The sequence below is a fragment of the Centroberyx affinis genome, unplaced genomic scaffold, assembly GCF_046629955.1.
Source record: "Centroberyx affinis isolate AG114_WGS23_722 - 3 ecotype Tasmania unplaced genomic scaffold, CSIRO-AGI_Caff_v1 ptg000195l_1, whole genome shotgun sequence".
Classification (NCBI taxonomy): Eukaryota; Metazoa; Chordata; class Actinopteri; order Beryciformes; family Berycidae; genus Centroberyx; species Centroberyx affinis.
Window position 1 is genome coordinate 127,534 of NW_027278888.1, and position 16,884 is coordinate 144,417.

A 16,884-nucleotide genomic window follows, 5' to 3' on the forward strand; every position below is an offset into this window, starting at 1 on the left:
CCCGAAATAATGTACTCATCTAATAAATCATCTAATAAAACATTAGTTATGATGTCCCTACCATCAGGCTACCATGGATACCAGATTAACGGTTTCTTTCTCCCAACTGGTAACATCTGTACGCCGATTCTGCCCTGACCCCGACACAATATCTTAACATTATACGGCTTAAAAACATTAGCCGACACATTTTAAACGACCCATTTCCCCCTGCTTCTCTACCTGTTCACGGTCCATGCCCATTTTAAGCGATTTACTGCTGGAGAAATCAATGGACGGTAGGCTGGTAGCTTTAGTTGCTCCACCAGTGTCATCGCAACCACAATAAAAATACGACTTCCGGTAAAAGTGTTCACAATAAATCTCTTATTGACGAATTATTGAAACAGATTTAACAGATTTCAGAAGTATCAACGACAAAATAAATCATATATTTAAATAAGAATATGTAGTGAATGAAAACACAAGTGTTGCTGTTTTTTCAATATGTCCTTTTCACTGCATAATCAAGATTATACTCACATGTATGCTTTTATTTTGAAGGCAAAATCAAATGATTTCCGGCAGTATTTTAGCTCTCTCTCTGGCTAGCTTGACGCAGTTAGGTTCTTCTCCCAAGAGGAGTAAAATGCGCATTAAAATAGACAGAGCGCACAGGCTACCGTAGTCCCATTGAGGAAGTGCCTGTCATGGCAGTCATGGATGTTGTTTATCCGCGAATTTTATTTTAATTGGCTTATTCTTCAACATAAACGATAGGAAATGGCAGCTGTGTTCCTGGTGACTTTATATGAGTATTCCCCTCTGTTTTACATCAGTGTCGTGTCGTTATGTTTTGTTGTTACCGCCGCCATGGTGCTCGGCTGGTAAGTAATGTGAGATACTAGCTTAGCTACTGTCATAGCAACAACAGTTGCTCATCTCCTGATACTATACATTGAGTTAACATCTTCCAGACGTGTGTCCCTCAGGTTGGTAGACTTAGACCACTTACATCCACGTTGTTTTTCCTATACTTTTCAATTTGTTTGTACGCGTTGGTAGTTAGACTACATTATCACCTCGAAAGTAAACCAGACAGTTACCAATCCACAGAATCTACTGCAGCTATCCCTGATGCTAATACCCTGATAGAGGGTATGTCATTAGAGTTATGAAGTGGGCGTCTCCCATCACAGATGCTAGGTTGAATCAGGCATATGAAGATATCCCTAATATCTTAATATATCCAGAAGATGCCCAGACCCCACACACACACACACACACACACACACACACACGCACTCAGCACTGATCAGAACTAAACTCATTAACACTACCATGTATCTTAGGGCTGCAACTAACGATTATTTTCTCGATTAATCGATTAGTTGTTTGGTCTATAAAATGTCAGAAATTGGTGAAAAATGTCGATCAGTGTTTCCCAAAGCCCAAGATGACGTCCTCAAATGTCTTGTTTTGTCCACAACCCAAAGATATTCAGTTTACTGTCATAGAGGAGTAAAGAAACCAGAAAATATTTACATTTAAGAAGCTGGAATCAGATAATTTTGACTTCTTTTTCTTAAAAAATTACTCAAACCAATTAATCGATTATCAAAATAGTTGGCGATTAATTTAATAGTCGACAACTAATCAATTAATCGTTGCAGCTCTAATGTATCTACACTTCCACATAGTTCACAACATCACAGCCAATAATGTTTAACCTCACCATTGGTCTTAACAACAGTAGGCCAGCGGGATGGCTGATTCTGCTGGCTTGACATGATCCATTCATAACATGCAAGTGCTAAAATGGTCAAAATGAAGATGACAGTCAAATGAAACATAGTGACTTACTCTAATCAGAGACTGCAGAGTCCACAGAATGTAATTTTCTAATTCACAGGCCCACAAAGACTCTTATTTCTTAGACCAATGCTTTAAACAGGTATGAGATGAAATAAGTTTGTGTTTATGCATAAATATAGGGAAACACTTTATTAACTCAAAGACAGCAGGATGGCTTAGTGGCTTTTGTCTCTATTAGGAATTCAAGAGACAAGAGAGCGATGAGGGATGTATTTTCTTCTGAGCTCCCTGTCACCTCTGCCTCACTCTGCCTCCTATCCTGCAGGTTTGGGTTTGATGTGCCAGTGATCCTGCGCAGCTCTGATGAGGCCGAGTCTGTCCTGCCGGCCCCAGAGAAGCGAATGGTTCAGGTGACCAATCCATTCGCCCTGGAGATGGGATCTGGGCTGGCGTCTGTCACCGGTGAGAACAGACACCATCGATAATTAAATACCGTAATGAAGAGGGGACGGTGATAGGCAAGTGGCTTTAGAGAAGTGAGCCTGAGGTCGGAGGGTTGCTGGTGCAAAGCCCAGTGTGAAAACTGGCAGGGGAGCTGAATGTGAAACTACCACTGAAGTTTCCTTGAGCAAGGCATTTAACCCCCACCTGTCCTAGTGGCCAACAGGTAGAAGACTGTTGTTGTACTGTGTAGCTCATACATATGGATGTCTGTACCTGAATGAGTGTAGAGTAGGGTTAAAAAAAAAGACTTTACATGGTCAGTAACTCTTCCCTGGATAGATAAAGGTTAAAAAAACACCAATGTTTGATATTATTTCTGTTATAGAGCAAACTGCATCCATGTGATGTTATAAAATGTACTCATTTCCTAGACTATGACCCACGCTTTAAAATGGATGCTGTTCCATTTGAATGAACAATAGCAATAGTAGAATCTGTGCTTCCTGGCCTCATATTTTAATACAGTTTCTGATTCTAATACATTTTGACTTGCAACTTAGCGTCTTTCAGTGGAATCGAATCATGATGATATGAAGATATTGTGATTTTGTGACACATAATTCTGCTGTCTAAATTGATCATAACAAGCAAATTTTATTTAAAAACTACAAAATGACAAAATGAGGTATGAAACAGTTTAAGGAATAGGCTCATTTGTTTATTTAACTTGTGATTTTGCATACGAGAGCCATAACGTGGTTGCAGTCCTCAAAGACTAACGCCTACTTGCAGCCTCCTTTTGCAGGCATAAATAAGCAGGATGGTGACATTTGACCCCAAATGTCCCGCCCTGTATGTACCTATCATTTATATACAGAAGTGTCCTTTGCAGTATTGGTCATGATAACAGTAACCACCCCTCCCCTCCAGACGGTGTGTCTCTGACGCCTTGCTGCCTGGAGCCCTGTGTGCTGAGCTGTTTCTGGGGCTGTGGGGTCGGCGCCCTGCAGGGGGCGCTGCAGGCCCACCAGCACGGCCCCAGGCTCAGCACCCCACTGCACTTCCAGGAGGCCCTGCGCTTCCACTTCCACCACTGCCAGAGCTTCCAGTATCCTTTTCAATACGAGCAAAGATGTGCAAGAAACAAGGTTATTTGTATGTTATAATGTGAAGGATTGAAACCACAGATACTTAAAGGGGAATGCCACCCATTTTCAATAGTAAAATATGTTTTTCTCTACTCTTTGGGGAGTGCTGTGATCAGTGTGATCAAAGTTTGAATCGGTTGTAGAGCCAGAACTGCAAGGCCCAGCTGGGTCAGGTCACATTCAGTTTACATACCTCGGATGCTAATTTTGGCATGCCTCCTTTTCATTACAATGTAGTGTCAGTGGGAGTTTGGATCTAATGCTGTCTTTCATTCAAAGTTGGAGGTCGGAAATTGTAATGGAACGGCCTTTCAAGTCAGAACTCTGAGTAGGAAACTCAGGCAAGTTTTCTGAGATGCAGTTATCTGATGTCCCGTCAACATGGCTGCATACTCTATAAATGCTACACAGCATTACTTTTAATATATTTATAACCCTCAAACTACACTTAAGCACAGTTACCAGCATTGCATGACCTTAAATCCATCAAAACACCTGCGTGGTAAACGGTTAAACATTTGAAAGTTTCACTTACAGTTGCTAGCTCACTAATGTTGCCAAATATGTGTCTCCAAGCGACCAAATGGAATATGTGTCATTTTCATCATCGCATGCATAATACATATTCATGAACCAGGTTTTGTTGTCGGTCTATGGGAACACATTGTTCCCGAAGCAGCTCCTTATGTTCCGTCCCTTGACCAAACCCTCAGTGTCGGCAGTGAGGACAGAGAGGAGCGTCACACGGAGATGCCCGCTGACCACGGGATCACAGATTTTGGTCCGTTGCCAAGGGAACGCTACCCACTGGTGGCCGTGCTGACGCTGGCAGAGCCAGAGGCCAGGGAGACGTACAACATCGTGGGTCCCAGTAACAACTTTCACTGGATAGGAATGTAGCTGTAAATAAAAATCATGAGTAGTAGAAAACCTGAGATCCCATCGTGGAATACAATATTTTGAAACTTTTTGAAAACCCTTTAATGATGTTAAATTGATACTGATACCACAAATCAGTACAATAGGGATATGTATCATTTTTTTCATTTTCTCATCCGTAGCAGTGTAAATGTTTTCTGATATATTCAAACTGCTTGTAGTTTTCCCCTCAATAACACAATACACACATTGACCTCAACCTCTCACTACATTACAGTGCAATCTTCCTGTCCCGGAGTTTGTAATCCATTGTTTTTTTCTTCTGGGGTGAGATGTTTTTATAAGCGCTTGAGGGTTTCTTTGTGTCACTAGTGTGTATCTCTTCTCTTGTATCTCTTGTTGGTTTTTTTTTTAATTAAACCAACAAACCTAAACTCATTACCCTCTGTCGTCCCTGTTTCAGGTGGCCAGTGTCACAGTTGTTCACGTTCCCGATGACAAATACAGCCTTTCTGCACGGATCCTGTTTCAGTACCTTCTCACATCACAAGGGAACATGTTCGAGTTAAAGGTACGTCACACTTCGGTTGACACAGTCGCTCGGTTTATCTCGTAAATTCACACATCATGTAAGTGTCTCTGACTGGCATTATAGCTGACAGAGTTGTGGTTCTATATATAGAGCTGTAATGATTCAAAGAACATTCTGATCTGTTAAAAACTGGTAAATCAGAATAGAGTCCAGTGTGGTTCTTAAAAAGATTCCTTTAATCGTGCTGACTTGGAACGTGCTTTCTTAAAGGGTTCTTTACAGCAGTGGTTCTCAATGTGGGGTCCGGGGACCACCAGGGGTCCTTGAGGGGTTTCCAGGTGGTCCCCAGCAAATTGATGAATTATTAAACCTCTCCATAATTTAATTTACAAGAAGTTAACATAATCAGAGAATGTAGAAGAATTGACTGTTTTGATCATAGTTTCACTGCTATCTCTCTCCCTACAACACAGATAGTCATGGAATTCTGGACAAAATCATATCTAACAATAAAAATATTCTCAGATTTGGGTCTGAGAGACAAAATCTCATCAAATGGGGGTCCGTGGCTGTAATTTGTGCTAAATTAGGGGTCCTTGATTGAAAAAGAGAATGAGAATCACTGCTTTACAGAACCAAATAGGGTTCTGCTACTGTGACAGCCTAAAGAACCAGATACATAGTAGGGCTGCAACTAACGATTATTTTCGATTAGTTGTTTGGTCTATAAAATGTCAGCAAAATGGTGAAAAATGTGGATCAGTGTTTCACAAAGCCCAAGATGACGTCCTCAAATGTCTTGTTTTGTCCACAACCCAAAGATATTCAGTTTACTGTCATAGAGGAGTAAAGAAACCAGAAAATATTCACATTTAAGAAGCTGGACTCAGAGAATTTTGACTTATTTTTCTTAAAAAATTACTCAAACCGATCAATCGATTATCAAAATAGTTGGCGATTAATTTAATAGTTGACAACTAAACGATTAATCGTTGCAGCTCTAATACATAGATTGATAGATTGATAGATTGGCTGATTGCTATTACTCTCAGAAGGGAACAACACTGACATGGGAAACATCTGTCCTGCAGCCTCTCTTCATGTCAGCGGAAAGCGGTGGTTCGTCTGAGCCTCCTGACCCAAACCTGAGCACCGAATCCCCAGAACCGCAGGACGGGGAACCCAGCGGAGGTGAAGAGAGTCCAGGGACAGAGGAGGAGGAGGAGGAGGAGGAGGAGGAGGAGGAAGAGGAGAAGGACTGGTCTGAGGGGAAGGGCAGAGACTGTGTGGTGTGTCAGAACGCAGCGGTGAACCGGGTGCTGCTGCCCTGCAGACACGCCTGTGTGTGCGACAGCTGTGTGTCGCACTTCCAGCACTGTCCCATCTGCAGGGCCTTCGTCCTCGAGTCCTTCGCCCTGACGCAGGGAGCGGCCGCAGAAGAAGAATGAGTCTGCAGAAGAAGAATGAGCCCGCAGAAGAAGAATGAGTCCGCAGAAGAAGAATGAGTCCATGTGCTGCGGGGATCATGTACAGTGAGCCGGTCATTACTGTAAAATAAGCCCCGACAGGGTGATTCAAGACCCGAGGTGACATATTGATTTTGAAATTATTTTATAACAAGCTAAAGTAATTAAAAAGCTTCCACTGAAAAGACAGTTCTGCAGGACTGTAACCATGGCAACGTCTGCAGCTAGCATCCATGCTGTTCAGCCTCTAACCAGCAATCAAAAGTTTTGTGCTCTCAGAATAAATTAAAAGTAACACTGGAAAAATCTTCCATGTTTATAACCTCAGTTAGACGTCGGTTCATTAGAAATCAACAAAATTGACCGGACGTCTTGAAGTGATATAATGAGATGTGAAACAGAATGTAAATCAGAAGCATTCAAAAAAAGTATTTTTATTTTTTTGTAATTTATTTTTTATTGACATTCGGCATCAAACAAACATCTCCACAAGATATATTTCGGACATTGTATGTATACATCACATATTCATGTTTGTCACAAATCCAACTTGTCAGAAAAAACACACACACAGAAAAGAAAAAAAGAAAAAAGAAAAAACTATGTACAGTTAGGGAGTGATCTTTTCCTTACAACACAATCATCGATCCGCGAAAATAAACTCAGGCCTATGGGGCGTTACATAGTCAACCCAGCTTTCCCATCGTGAGGCAAACTGTTCCAACCCATGATTAATGAATGCTGTTAATTCAAAAAAAGTATTAATAATTTCTAATCAAATTAACTAGTAACACCTCGTGCCAAAAAGACATTACTCATTGGTTAGTGCAGGCAGACACTCAGCTAACTGGGGTTAGAAACATGGAAGGTTTTTCAAACTTTATTCTTAATTTAATCAGAGAACACAAAGCTTTTGATGCCTGTGGCGATCTTAATGGATTTGTTAACGTTTCCATGGTTACAGTTCTGCTGAACTATTTTTTTGGGCAGAAGCGCAGGATTGTTAGCTTTAGGGACAGAATACTGTATGATATTCACTAATTACAACTTTGTAGTTGTGAGTGACATAACACACTTGAAAGTCAATTTGAAAGTAATTGAAGTGAAGTTGTTTTCATGTTTGTAAAGAATGTAGATAAGAGAGTTTTCTTATATTGTCATGTACAGATTATTTATGTACACTCCACAGAGTGAAATGTTTTAGTTTTTAGAATCTGTTTACACAAGTTGAACTGTGTCTTACCTCTTCTACAGGACCGCAGTATTTATTCAGCATAGCAGATCTTTGTTTAATCAAATTCTGCCCAAATAAGGGTCACAATTCACTATGAGCTGCCTGGAACAATGAAATGTAAAAAAAAATTCATGTGCATTTATTATAGTGACTCATGATCTCTAGAGAATGTCGTACTTCCAGACAAGAGTGCCAGTAATTGAACTGTCATACTGCATACTGGAAATTTGGGTTTGACCGATACAGGTTTTTGAAGGCTGATACTGATATTTTGGAGTATTTATTTTTGTACTGGAGCTGCAGATCACCAGTATTTTGCACCAGTATTCAAGATCTTTGCATTTAACCCTTTTTATGGCGCAAAAAACTTCAAGTATTCAGTTTGTCTCCGAGTATTTTATTCTCCTCAGGATGGAAAAGCCTCTGAAACGGTATTTAGAGCATCATGGGACACTAAAACTCTCCACTAAAGCCCAGACTAATAAAATTCTTTTAGGTGGGCCAGCACCTATTCAATGGTATCTTACGTATAAATGAAGAATTAATTGACAAAGAATATTATTGAACAATTAAATTAAAAAAAATAATGCAAAGAAAATGTCATTTTATGTAACTGCTGTGGACCAGACATGAGAGGCCGATATCTGATATTTAGGTCAATATCAGCCCAATTTATCTGTTAAACCCTACTGGAAATAACTTTTATTTACCTCTGAATAAGAAAAAAATATTCTCATTTTGGGTATGAATAAAACTCCTTGACCTCATCTCTACCAAGGCTGCCAATACTTCTGGAAAACATTTTCACAACCTTTTTTTTTTTTTCATATGCTTTTGTAGCACTGTTGATTATAAAAGGGTTTGACAATTTTCTATGAATATGGTTCCATAGAAAGACCATAGAAATAAAAAAAAAAAACAGATAAAAGCTAAATAAAAAACAGTCCCTCACAAACACTTCAAAGCTCTCAAGCATTAGAAAAAACAGACTGATGAAGAGTGAGTTTTAATTTATAAGGTTTTATTTCAGTATATGAAGTTATAATTTTATACAAGTGTTCTGATGGAAAGAAATGGTCTCCGTCTTCAATCCTAAACAGTTGAGGCAATTCAGACTAAGAAGTGGGAACAGGGTTTTTTGTGATTCTGAATGTATTGCTCGAGGTCACTTTGTTGGCAACTGTAAAGAAATTGTACTATTTCTAAATGTAGCTTTCCACAAACATACAAAAACAAAGTAACAAATCGTCTTCTTTTCCTGTCTTTTTTTTTTTTTTTTCGATACAACACGGCAAATGCATGAAAATCGTTCAGTTACAGAAAAGGACTTTTGACACAGAAAGGCATTATACAGGCTTGTAGTCCAGCTTGGATTCCAGCTTCTTTGAATCGGCCACCTTGCGCACAGCTTTCATGAAGTCCTCCTGAGTCACGTATTCACGGTCCGAACGGATGGCAAACAAACCTGGTGACGAAGAAACACAGTCGAGATGAGTGAAGACGTGTGTGTGTGTGTGTGTGTGTGTGTGTGTGTGTGTGTAGCTTTGTGCTGAGGGAACAAGACAGATCAGAGCAAACGACTGACTGGTAAATGTCCCGAGTCGGTTACCTGCTTCTGTGCACACGTTTCTTAAATCGGCTCCGTTGAAACCGTCCGACAGCTTCACGATGGCTTCATAATCTGAAAACACAACCGAAGGAAATTACAATAAGTATTTAAATTCCCCATGAAATGAACTCCCCATTACTTGCACTGGAAAACAGAGAATCTGACCTCATGCTGTACCAGTAGGCGTAAATTAGGGCTGAACAATTAATCAAAATTTTATCAAAATCGCAATATGGCCTACTGCAATATTTGTTAAAGGCTAAATGTGTGTCAAAATACCATTTTAAATTAAATATTGTGGTGCTGCAGAGATGTCCTGGCCTACACATCATATTCTACAGACTTAAGAAAACATCTTTGTTTGGTACAGATCCCCGAAAAAAAAAATCACACCATAATCATTTTAATACGTTTTTCAATGAAAATGAGAATAATGATGTAAAAATTACCATTCCCTCTAATATCGCAAATCATATCGCAACTGCAATATCAGTCAAAATAATCGCAATTAGATATTTCGTCAAAAAAATTTGTTCAGCCCTAGCATAAATATAAATTTCTAGCCAATAAAACCATCACAGAGTTTTGAACAATCCTGCCCCTCACATCAAATAAAACTACTTTTCTCTCCCTACACTTTTGAATGATTCCTCACTGTGTTGTAAATATTTCCTGTGATCCTAGAATGATCATGTAGGACAGAGAAAAAAGCATGGTAAGGAACCAAGAGCTGAAGAGAGCAGAGAGGACGATTTTGTTTGTTTTTTTAACTTCAAGACAGGAGCATATCAGAGCAAGCAGGGGAAGAGATGATATGGAAGAGAACATGGATTTATTTCTTTATTAAGAGAGAGGCTCTGCTAACCTATTTCTCCGTGCTTGGTGATGGGACTGGAGTGGATCTTCAGGATGTCCAGACGAGCCTGTTCGTTGGGCAGCTCAATATCTGCGGGGAACAGCGGAAAACACACTCGCTTTACTTCACATGTCGTCATGCAGAGGTACGGAAGAGGATAAGTGCCACGTGTGTAAATTTTGAGTTCTACGATTAAACTCTACAATAAACTTTTTTCTCCGAATTCTGAAATTAAAGTAAAATTCTAGAGTTTAAAGTCAAAACTCTGAGATAAACGTCATAATTCTGAGAAAAAAGTCAGAATTCTAAGTTTAAAGTCAGACAGGGATCCTACACATTTTCAATTAAAAAGTTCCACACTTTTTCCAGACCTTGATTTGTTTTGAAGGTTTTGTCTGGTGTTCAATATGATTTACAGATAGACATCTTGCCCCTGCTAACTAGGTCACATCACTGTATAGATGAAGATTGTTCTTCACAGCGACAAATATCAGAATATGTGAGATGATTGGCAGGGTTCCTACACGGTTTCCATTTTAAAATTCCCTATTTTTCCCAGACCCTATGTTCTTGACTGGATTTGATTTTAGTTGATATTTGATATAATGCATGCTGACAGCGGCTGGGTAATAAGAGCGTCCCTCTATCTGAACATTATTCTTCACATCAACAAAAACTGTGGACTCAAAGTGGCTCTACAACAACATAAAAGCTAGAATTATGTGTGTATCGGACCTGAACCGCAACACTTTCCATACTTTTCCAGACATTTTTTTTCAAATTCCCAAACGATTCAAGACTTGGAAATGATCAAATTCATTTTTAATACTTTTCCAGACTTTCCAAACCTGTATAGGAACCCTGGTCAGAATTCTAAGATTAAAGTCAGAACTCAGAATTCTGACTTTAATCTCAGAATTAATCTCACATTAATTCAAATACATTTTTTCACGTGGCTTTTTCCCCACTCGCCTGGAAGTTTATTGCTGAGAACGAGGAGATGAGAAAAGAGGAAGGAGGAGCTTACGGATTTTGCGGTCCAGCCTGCCGGGACGCAGCAGGGCCGGGTCCAGAGTGTCGGGCCTGTTGGTGGCCATGATCATCTTTACTCTGTGCAGGGTGTCGAAGCCGTCCATCTGGTTCAGCAGCTGAGAGGAGAGAGAGAGGGAGATTAGCCATAAAACTCAGGGTTGCAGCAACATACCACACATCAAGAATTCAACTGTGCCATAGCTCAAGAAGTCAGTTTTCAATTTGATATACAGGGTCACAGTTTGAAATACATTTTCTTATTTAGCATAATAAGAAACAGCTGCTAATGCTCTGTTATAGATTTGATTGCTTACCTAATATCCTGGAGATTTATGATTTATTAATATGTTGTACCAGTTTACTAATCAGTATTTTGCAACTACATTTCAGTAATTGTATTTTCATTATTGTATCTACTTAAAATGAACTTTCAATAATTTGATATAAAATGATATGTGCAAATAAACTAAACATAAACACAATACAAAATAAGAAATTCAAGTTTAAGACTAAACACCTTACAGTATTATTTCGGAAAATGTTGCTCTGTCCAAAAATGAATATTAATCTCACCCGCTCTTGCCAAAATAATTCTCCCTCAATCTGACTTTTGCATTTCAATTCTGATTATAAGGTCTAATTTAAAATCAGTACCGCTATCAGAAACCATACACATCGCCATACACATTTTGCATAATGCAAAAAGCAAGTTTTTTTGTTTTTTTTTTGTTATGCAAAAAGCAAGTTGATCTATGAGTGATCAAGCGTGCGGCAAACTTTTTTGCAACTCTAAAAGCTTGAGACGCGACGACTGAAATTACCTCCATTAAAGTCCTCTGAATCTCTCGGTCGGCGGAGGTTCCCTCAGAGAAACGACGGCCACCTAACAGGGAAGAAGAGACACAAATATGATGCATTCAGACTGACAGAGAGACGCCACAGCATCAGGAGTCAATGCACAGGGATGAGGCAGGTCCCAACTGAAGCCCAGACCATCATGGACTGAACTGATAAACTATCATGAACTGAGCTTTAGGCCACAGGTTCAGGCAGTCAACAGACTGAAGTTCTCATTCATCATATTTATAACTGTAACAGATAAACTCTCTGCTACATGGCTCCCACTTCCCTGATGATTCGATTTTCTGCTCTTTCCATTATTCATGTTAATGCCTCTTGCATGTTTCTGCATATCGCTGTTGTTGAAATTGTCAACTTTTCAGTAACTAAGAAAAGCAGCCTTGTTTTTAGCTTGATGAGTATGCGAGTTTATTATATCCTATTTGTTTTGAAAAGATTTCACAAATCCAAGCATTGTAGAATTGTCTCAACCCATAGAAGAGCATGCAATCTTTCATTTAACTTGAAAAATCACCAAAATTGGAGTTACATGGTTTTCGCTTGACTATGTGTCAGGAATTTGAAAATTCCACTAACTAGTTGTTACTGATTGGCCCAGATGGGCTCTGCATCAGTCATGGGGGACGACATGTTTACTGTTGACTTATCTATTTAACTGTAAAATTTAGAAAGTTTGATTCAGACAATGTTCCTCTCCCCTAATTTTTCTAATATTTTGCTTTCTCTCAAACCTTTTTCCTTCTCCACATCTTTCAGAAGTATACTTTAAAAAAATGAAAAACAAAATCCTAGAGCGTGGGGGGAGGAAAAGAAAATCCCATCCCTGGTGTCACTCACCGATGGCATCGATCTCGTCCATGAAGATGATGCACGGCTGATGGTCCCTGGCGTAGTTGAACATCTCTCGGATCAACCTGGCGCTCTCACCGATGTACTTGTCCACAATGGAGCTGGACACAACCTGCAGCAGACAGGGACAACACATGAGCTTCTGCCTGGGCTGCTGTGTGTCCATAAACCCAGACGGAGGCGCTGCCACTCACCTTGAGGAAGTTGCAATCCAGCTGGCTGGCCACGGCTCTGGCAAGAAGAGTCTTTCCAGTGCCTATTAGAAGAAGTAATTGATCATTAATAACAGATACAAGCTATATATAGACAAAGAGGCTCAGAGAGGGTGGGAAACACACCCCTAACGCTGGCAGTGTTGGTGTCACACTCCACCCATTAAAGCTGCAATAGGCAACTTTGTGTACTAGTGGCCCCAAATGGCAGAGCTAACTGAATTTTGAGGAATTCAATACCCAGAAATCATGTAATGTCATATCAGTAAACTGCATTTTGCTCAGACATAATCTTTCTCTTCTTCTTCTTCTCTTCTTTATGATACATAGAACCACAATAGCTAGTGTTTGTGTGGACCGACTGACCTGGAGGCCCGTAGAGCAGGCAGCCTTTCGGAGGGATGATCCCCACTCTCTGGAACAGCTCAGGGTTGGTGAGAGGAAGCTCAATCACCTACCAGAAAACAAAGAGTCAGTGTTTACATTCATTTCATTCTGGTGGTCCCTCACAGCTGGAAAACTGCCCCCATGACTAAAAAAATGCAAACACAATTAAAAATTTCAAAAACATTCAAAACAACACTTAAAATTACAGCAAAATTAACACAATATATAATGCTATAAATATCCAACTCAGAGCCATTGTTAAACTGCAACAACTACTGGAAATGATCCCAGTAATCTTAATATTCATCTAAATCTGGGTGACATCCAATATGGACAGAAGTGCAAGTACTACAGTCGCATTTCTTTTCCCATCACGCCCTTGCAAAGCAGAACAAAGGGCTGTCCGGTGTGTCATGCACTGTGTAACGGCCTGACACATTTAACAGATGCATAATCCAAACAAACGGCACAAAATGAACAGCTTTAAAATCCCCCACTGTGAAGGCTGTTTAACTGCACCTCTCTCAGCTCGCGAATCTGCTCAGACAAGCCCCCGATCTCGGAGTACGAGACGCTGCCAGGATCCTCATGGGACATGTTGTACACCAGCGGGTCGACCTCTCTGGGCAGGTACCTGGGGAAGGAGAGGGAACACACATGCTGAGCGCACGGCAATCACAGCACAGAACAGAAGAACAGAACAGTAGGGGCTTTTTGCAGTAACACTTAGTTAGCATTAGTAGCCTGTAATATTGTATAAGCAATTCTATGTGACGATTAGGGCTGCAGCTACCGATAATTTTCATTGTCGATTAATCTGTCGATTATTTTCTCGATTAATCGATTAGTTGTTTGGTCTATAAAATGTCAGAAAATGGTGAAAAATGACAATCAGTGTTTCCCAAAGCCCAAGATGACGTCCTCAAATGTCTTGTTTTGTCCACAACCCAAAGATATTTAGTTTACTGTCAGAAGCTGGAATCAGAGAATTTTGACTTATTTTTCTTAAAAAATTACTCAAACCGATTATCAAAATAGTTGGCGATTAATTTAATAGTTGACAACTAATCGATTAATCGTTGCAGCTCTATTAGCATTAGTAGCCTGTAATACTGTATAATCAATTCTATGTGACGATTGCCTCCAGCCTACCTCATTATAGTGAGGGTAGTCATGTCCAAAGCCACTCTGGTGCCTGGCTTGAGTTGTGACTTGTCCAGCTGTGGGGAAACATGAGACAGATTAGGTACAATATTCTAAACACAGAGGTCAAGATTCACTATGGTTGTGCTGCGGAGGCAATTCAAGCATTTTTTGCACCTCAGTTGCTTGAGCTAAGAGCGCAGAATTTTCATCTTATTTGCTAAGAAATGTATGCAAATCGAGTTGTGCTGCAAACAATCCCTCAAAAAGAGCACTGTGCAAGCAAATAGCCCCGTCATCACGAAATGCAAGCACATATTGCGTGCTTCATCTGTAAGACTACTCAACCAAGGCTGGCACCCTTGTGCCCTAAAGTCTCTTCATAATTGGAGCGTTCTCTGATCTGAGGGATGGAAAACCCTCTGCCTCGTTTGCCTGACTCTGCCCATGTCTTGCATCAATGACAGCAGAGTAGCCAAACCGATCTCTATGCAAAGTCTTTACACTGCCTTTCAAAGGATCTTATTAGTACAATAATTTGGGAGAGCTGGTGTTGTGAAGTGACCTTGTCTATAATAAATATTATGTGGACAAAATAATGAGATAAACATATGATTGCATATGGTTGACAGGTGCAATGAGGCTTTATATTTTGAGTAGCGCTGTTAGGCAGCTTTCCACTCATTGCACATGGTTACTGAATAGCATAATTTGGTCATTTTAGTGATTTAACATGCACTCTTCACTGCGCACACACCCTTAATGAATCTTGGCCTGTAGATAATACAGTAAATGTTGTTTTCAATGTATATATTTGTCACCTACCTGTCTGCGGCATCCAACCACATAGCGAGGGCCGTTGGTGGCCTTGACAATGACTGAAGAAGAAGAAACATAAAATAAGCATCGCATGACAGCTAAATATATTTAAAATTTAAATGTAAATTTCTCCCAAATAACTTACATTTCTCCTCAGTCAGCTGTTTGAGCACCTCACCAACAATCTGCAACGGACAAGCCACAGAAAAAGTGAATAATGATAAGTAAAGTAATAATAACCCACCCGGCCTGGACTCCTCTCCCTCCTGGTTCCCCAGTGGTGGGATGACATTTCCAGTCAGAACAGCAGAGTCACTCTCCATCTTCACATCACAGGCTGAAAACTGATCTCTCCATGAAGTATTGCATGTTGCCCTCTTCCCACAGAATCTCTCAACTCCTCTCCTGTTTTCACTGGAATTGCTCTCAAATCATCTCTCTCGTTAGAGCTTATTTAACTTGTTTTCCCAGTACTTTTCTGTTACATGATCACTCCAGAGCCACTCTTCGACCTCTTACTCATAGCTGCTTGAAATGTTTACGATCTATAAAATTAAGCTTAATTCTACTGTTGCACTACTTTCAGTCGCTCTGATGAAGAGCACAATCTAAAACGGCTATGAGTGAGTGATATTTCTCTCATTTCAACTGGCCATGTAGGTTATTCTGAACATATTTTGACATTACAAACAACATTCTTACCTGACCAACACTTTGCAGAGCCTTGAGGTCATTTTCTGATTTCTCGTACTGCTTGGTCTGTTCTCGCAGCTGCTCTCTCACTGGAAAAGAAACGGAAAGGAAGCTCAAAATTACGAGTTTTAGACGCCGATCACACAAAACACACTACAAGTAAGCTAGTATTGTCGCTAGCTTAACGTTAGCAGTTCACACTGTCAAAGCAGCACGCCAGTTTAGTTAGCTAACGTTAGCGTTAAGGTGTTAACCAACGCTACAACAAAACGAATAGACACTGTAAAGACCTGTAAAGAAGACTGTGAGGAAGATTACATTTGACTTTGTTGACTTAACTAACTCCCAAAGAAACTATCTATCAAGCTTAGCACGGTAGCTTCTCGTTAGCTAAGGTAGCTAGCACCGCTGACCGGTTCAAATCCATTCATTTCTACGGTGATGCTCACTGCATGACAAAGCACTAGCTAGCCGGGCAGCTAGCTCACGTTAGCTATCCAATTGTTTGTGTTGGGAAAATAACCCGTTTAAGATATTTTTCTGTCATAAGACAAGCGTCGAAATTAATCGTCTCTTACGCTCTTTTAACCGCCCGTCAATTTCTTTATGTTCGAGCAATTTTTTCCTATAATCCTGGAGTCCCTTCTCCCTGGTGTCCGCCATGATGCCGCACTGAATGATGGGAAGCAGCGGCGTCACAGGTGTTTTTGCTCGAAGCGCCCGCCCCGACAGTCTGTTATCTTTAGTTTAGACAACTGCAGGTCCAACGAGAACAAGCCAAACTAAGGAAATATTATATTCATATTGTGAAATTAATAGTTTTGTAACAGCATATTTCACACTCCCCCATGCCCTTTCTGTCACTTGTGTGTTGGTATCTCCCGTTTGACATATTGCATACAGGGAGTTTGGTACCGTCCTCTGCC

At 40.2% G+C, this 16,884-nt stretch overlaps 2 protein-coding genes across 2 annotated transcripts; one reads left to right on the forward strand and one right to left on the reverse strand.

Moving 5' to 3' along the window:
* Positions 1-681: 681 nt before the first annotated feature.
* Positions 682-8,776, forward strand: cgrrf1 (cell growth regulator with ring finger domain 1). The gene is made up of 6 exons (XM_071538304.1): positions 682-866; positions 2,120-2,256; positions 3,169-3,346; positions 4,100-4,247; positions 4,729-4,836; positions 5,889-8,776. Exons 1-6 carry the CDS (start codon positions 763-765, stop codon positions 6,243-6,245), a joined length of 1,032 nt encoding a protein of 343 aa, XP_071394405.1. The 5' UTR covers positions 682-762; the 3' UTR covers positions 6,246-8,776.
* Positions 8,511-16,634, reverse strand: psmc6 (proteasome 26S subunit, ATPase 6). Its single transcript, XM_071538294.1, has 14 exons — positions 16,537-16,634; positions 15,968-16,047; positions 15,411-15,450; positions 15,272-15,324; positions 14,456-14,523; positions 13,823-13,937; positions 13,283-13,370; positions 12,899-12,960; positions 12,693-12,816; positions 11,816-11,877; positions 10,990-11,110; positions 9,972-10,052; positions 9,107-9,178; positions 8,511-8,962 (listed from the first exon to the last, which is right to left on the reverse strand). Exons 1-14 carry the CDS (start codon positions 16,619-16,621, stop codon positions 8,844-8,846), a joined length of 1,170 nt encoding a protein of 389 aa, XP_071394395.1. The 5' UTR covers positions 16,622-16,634; the 3' UTR covers positions 8,511-8,843.
* Positions 16,635-16,884: the final 250 nt, after the last annotated feature.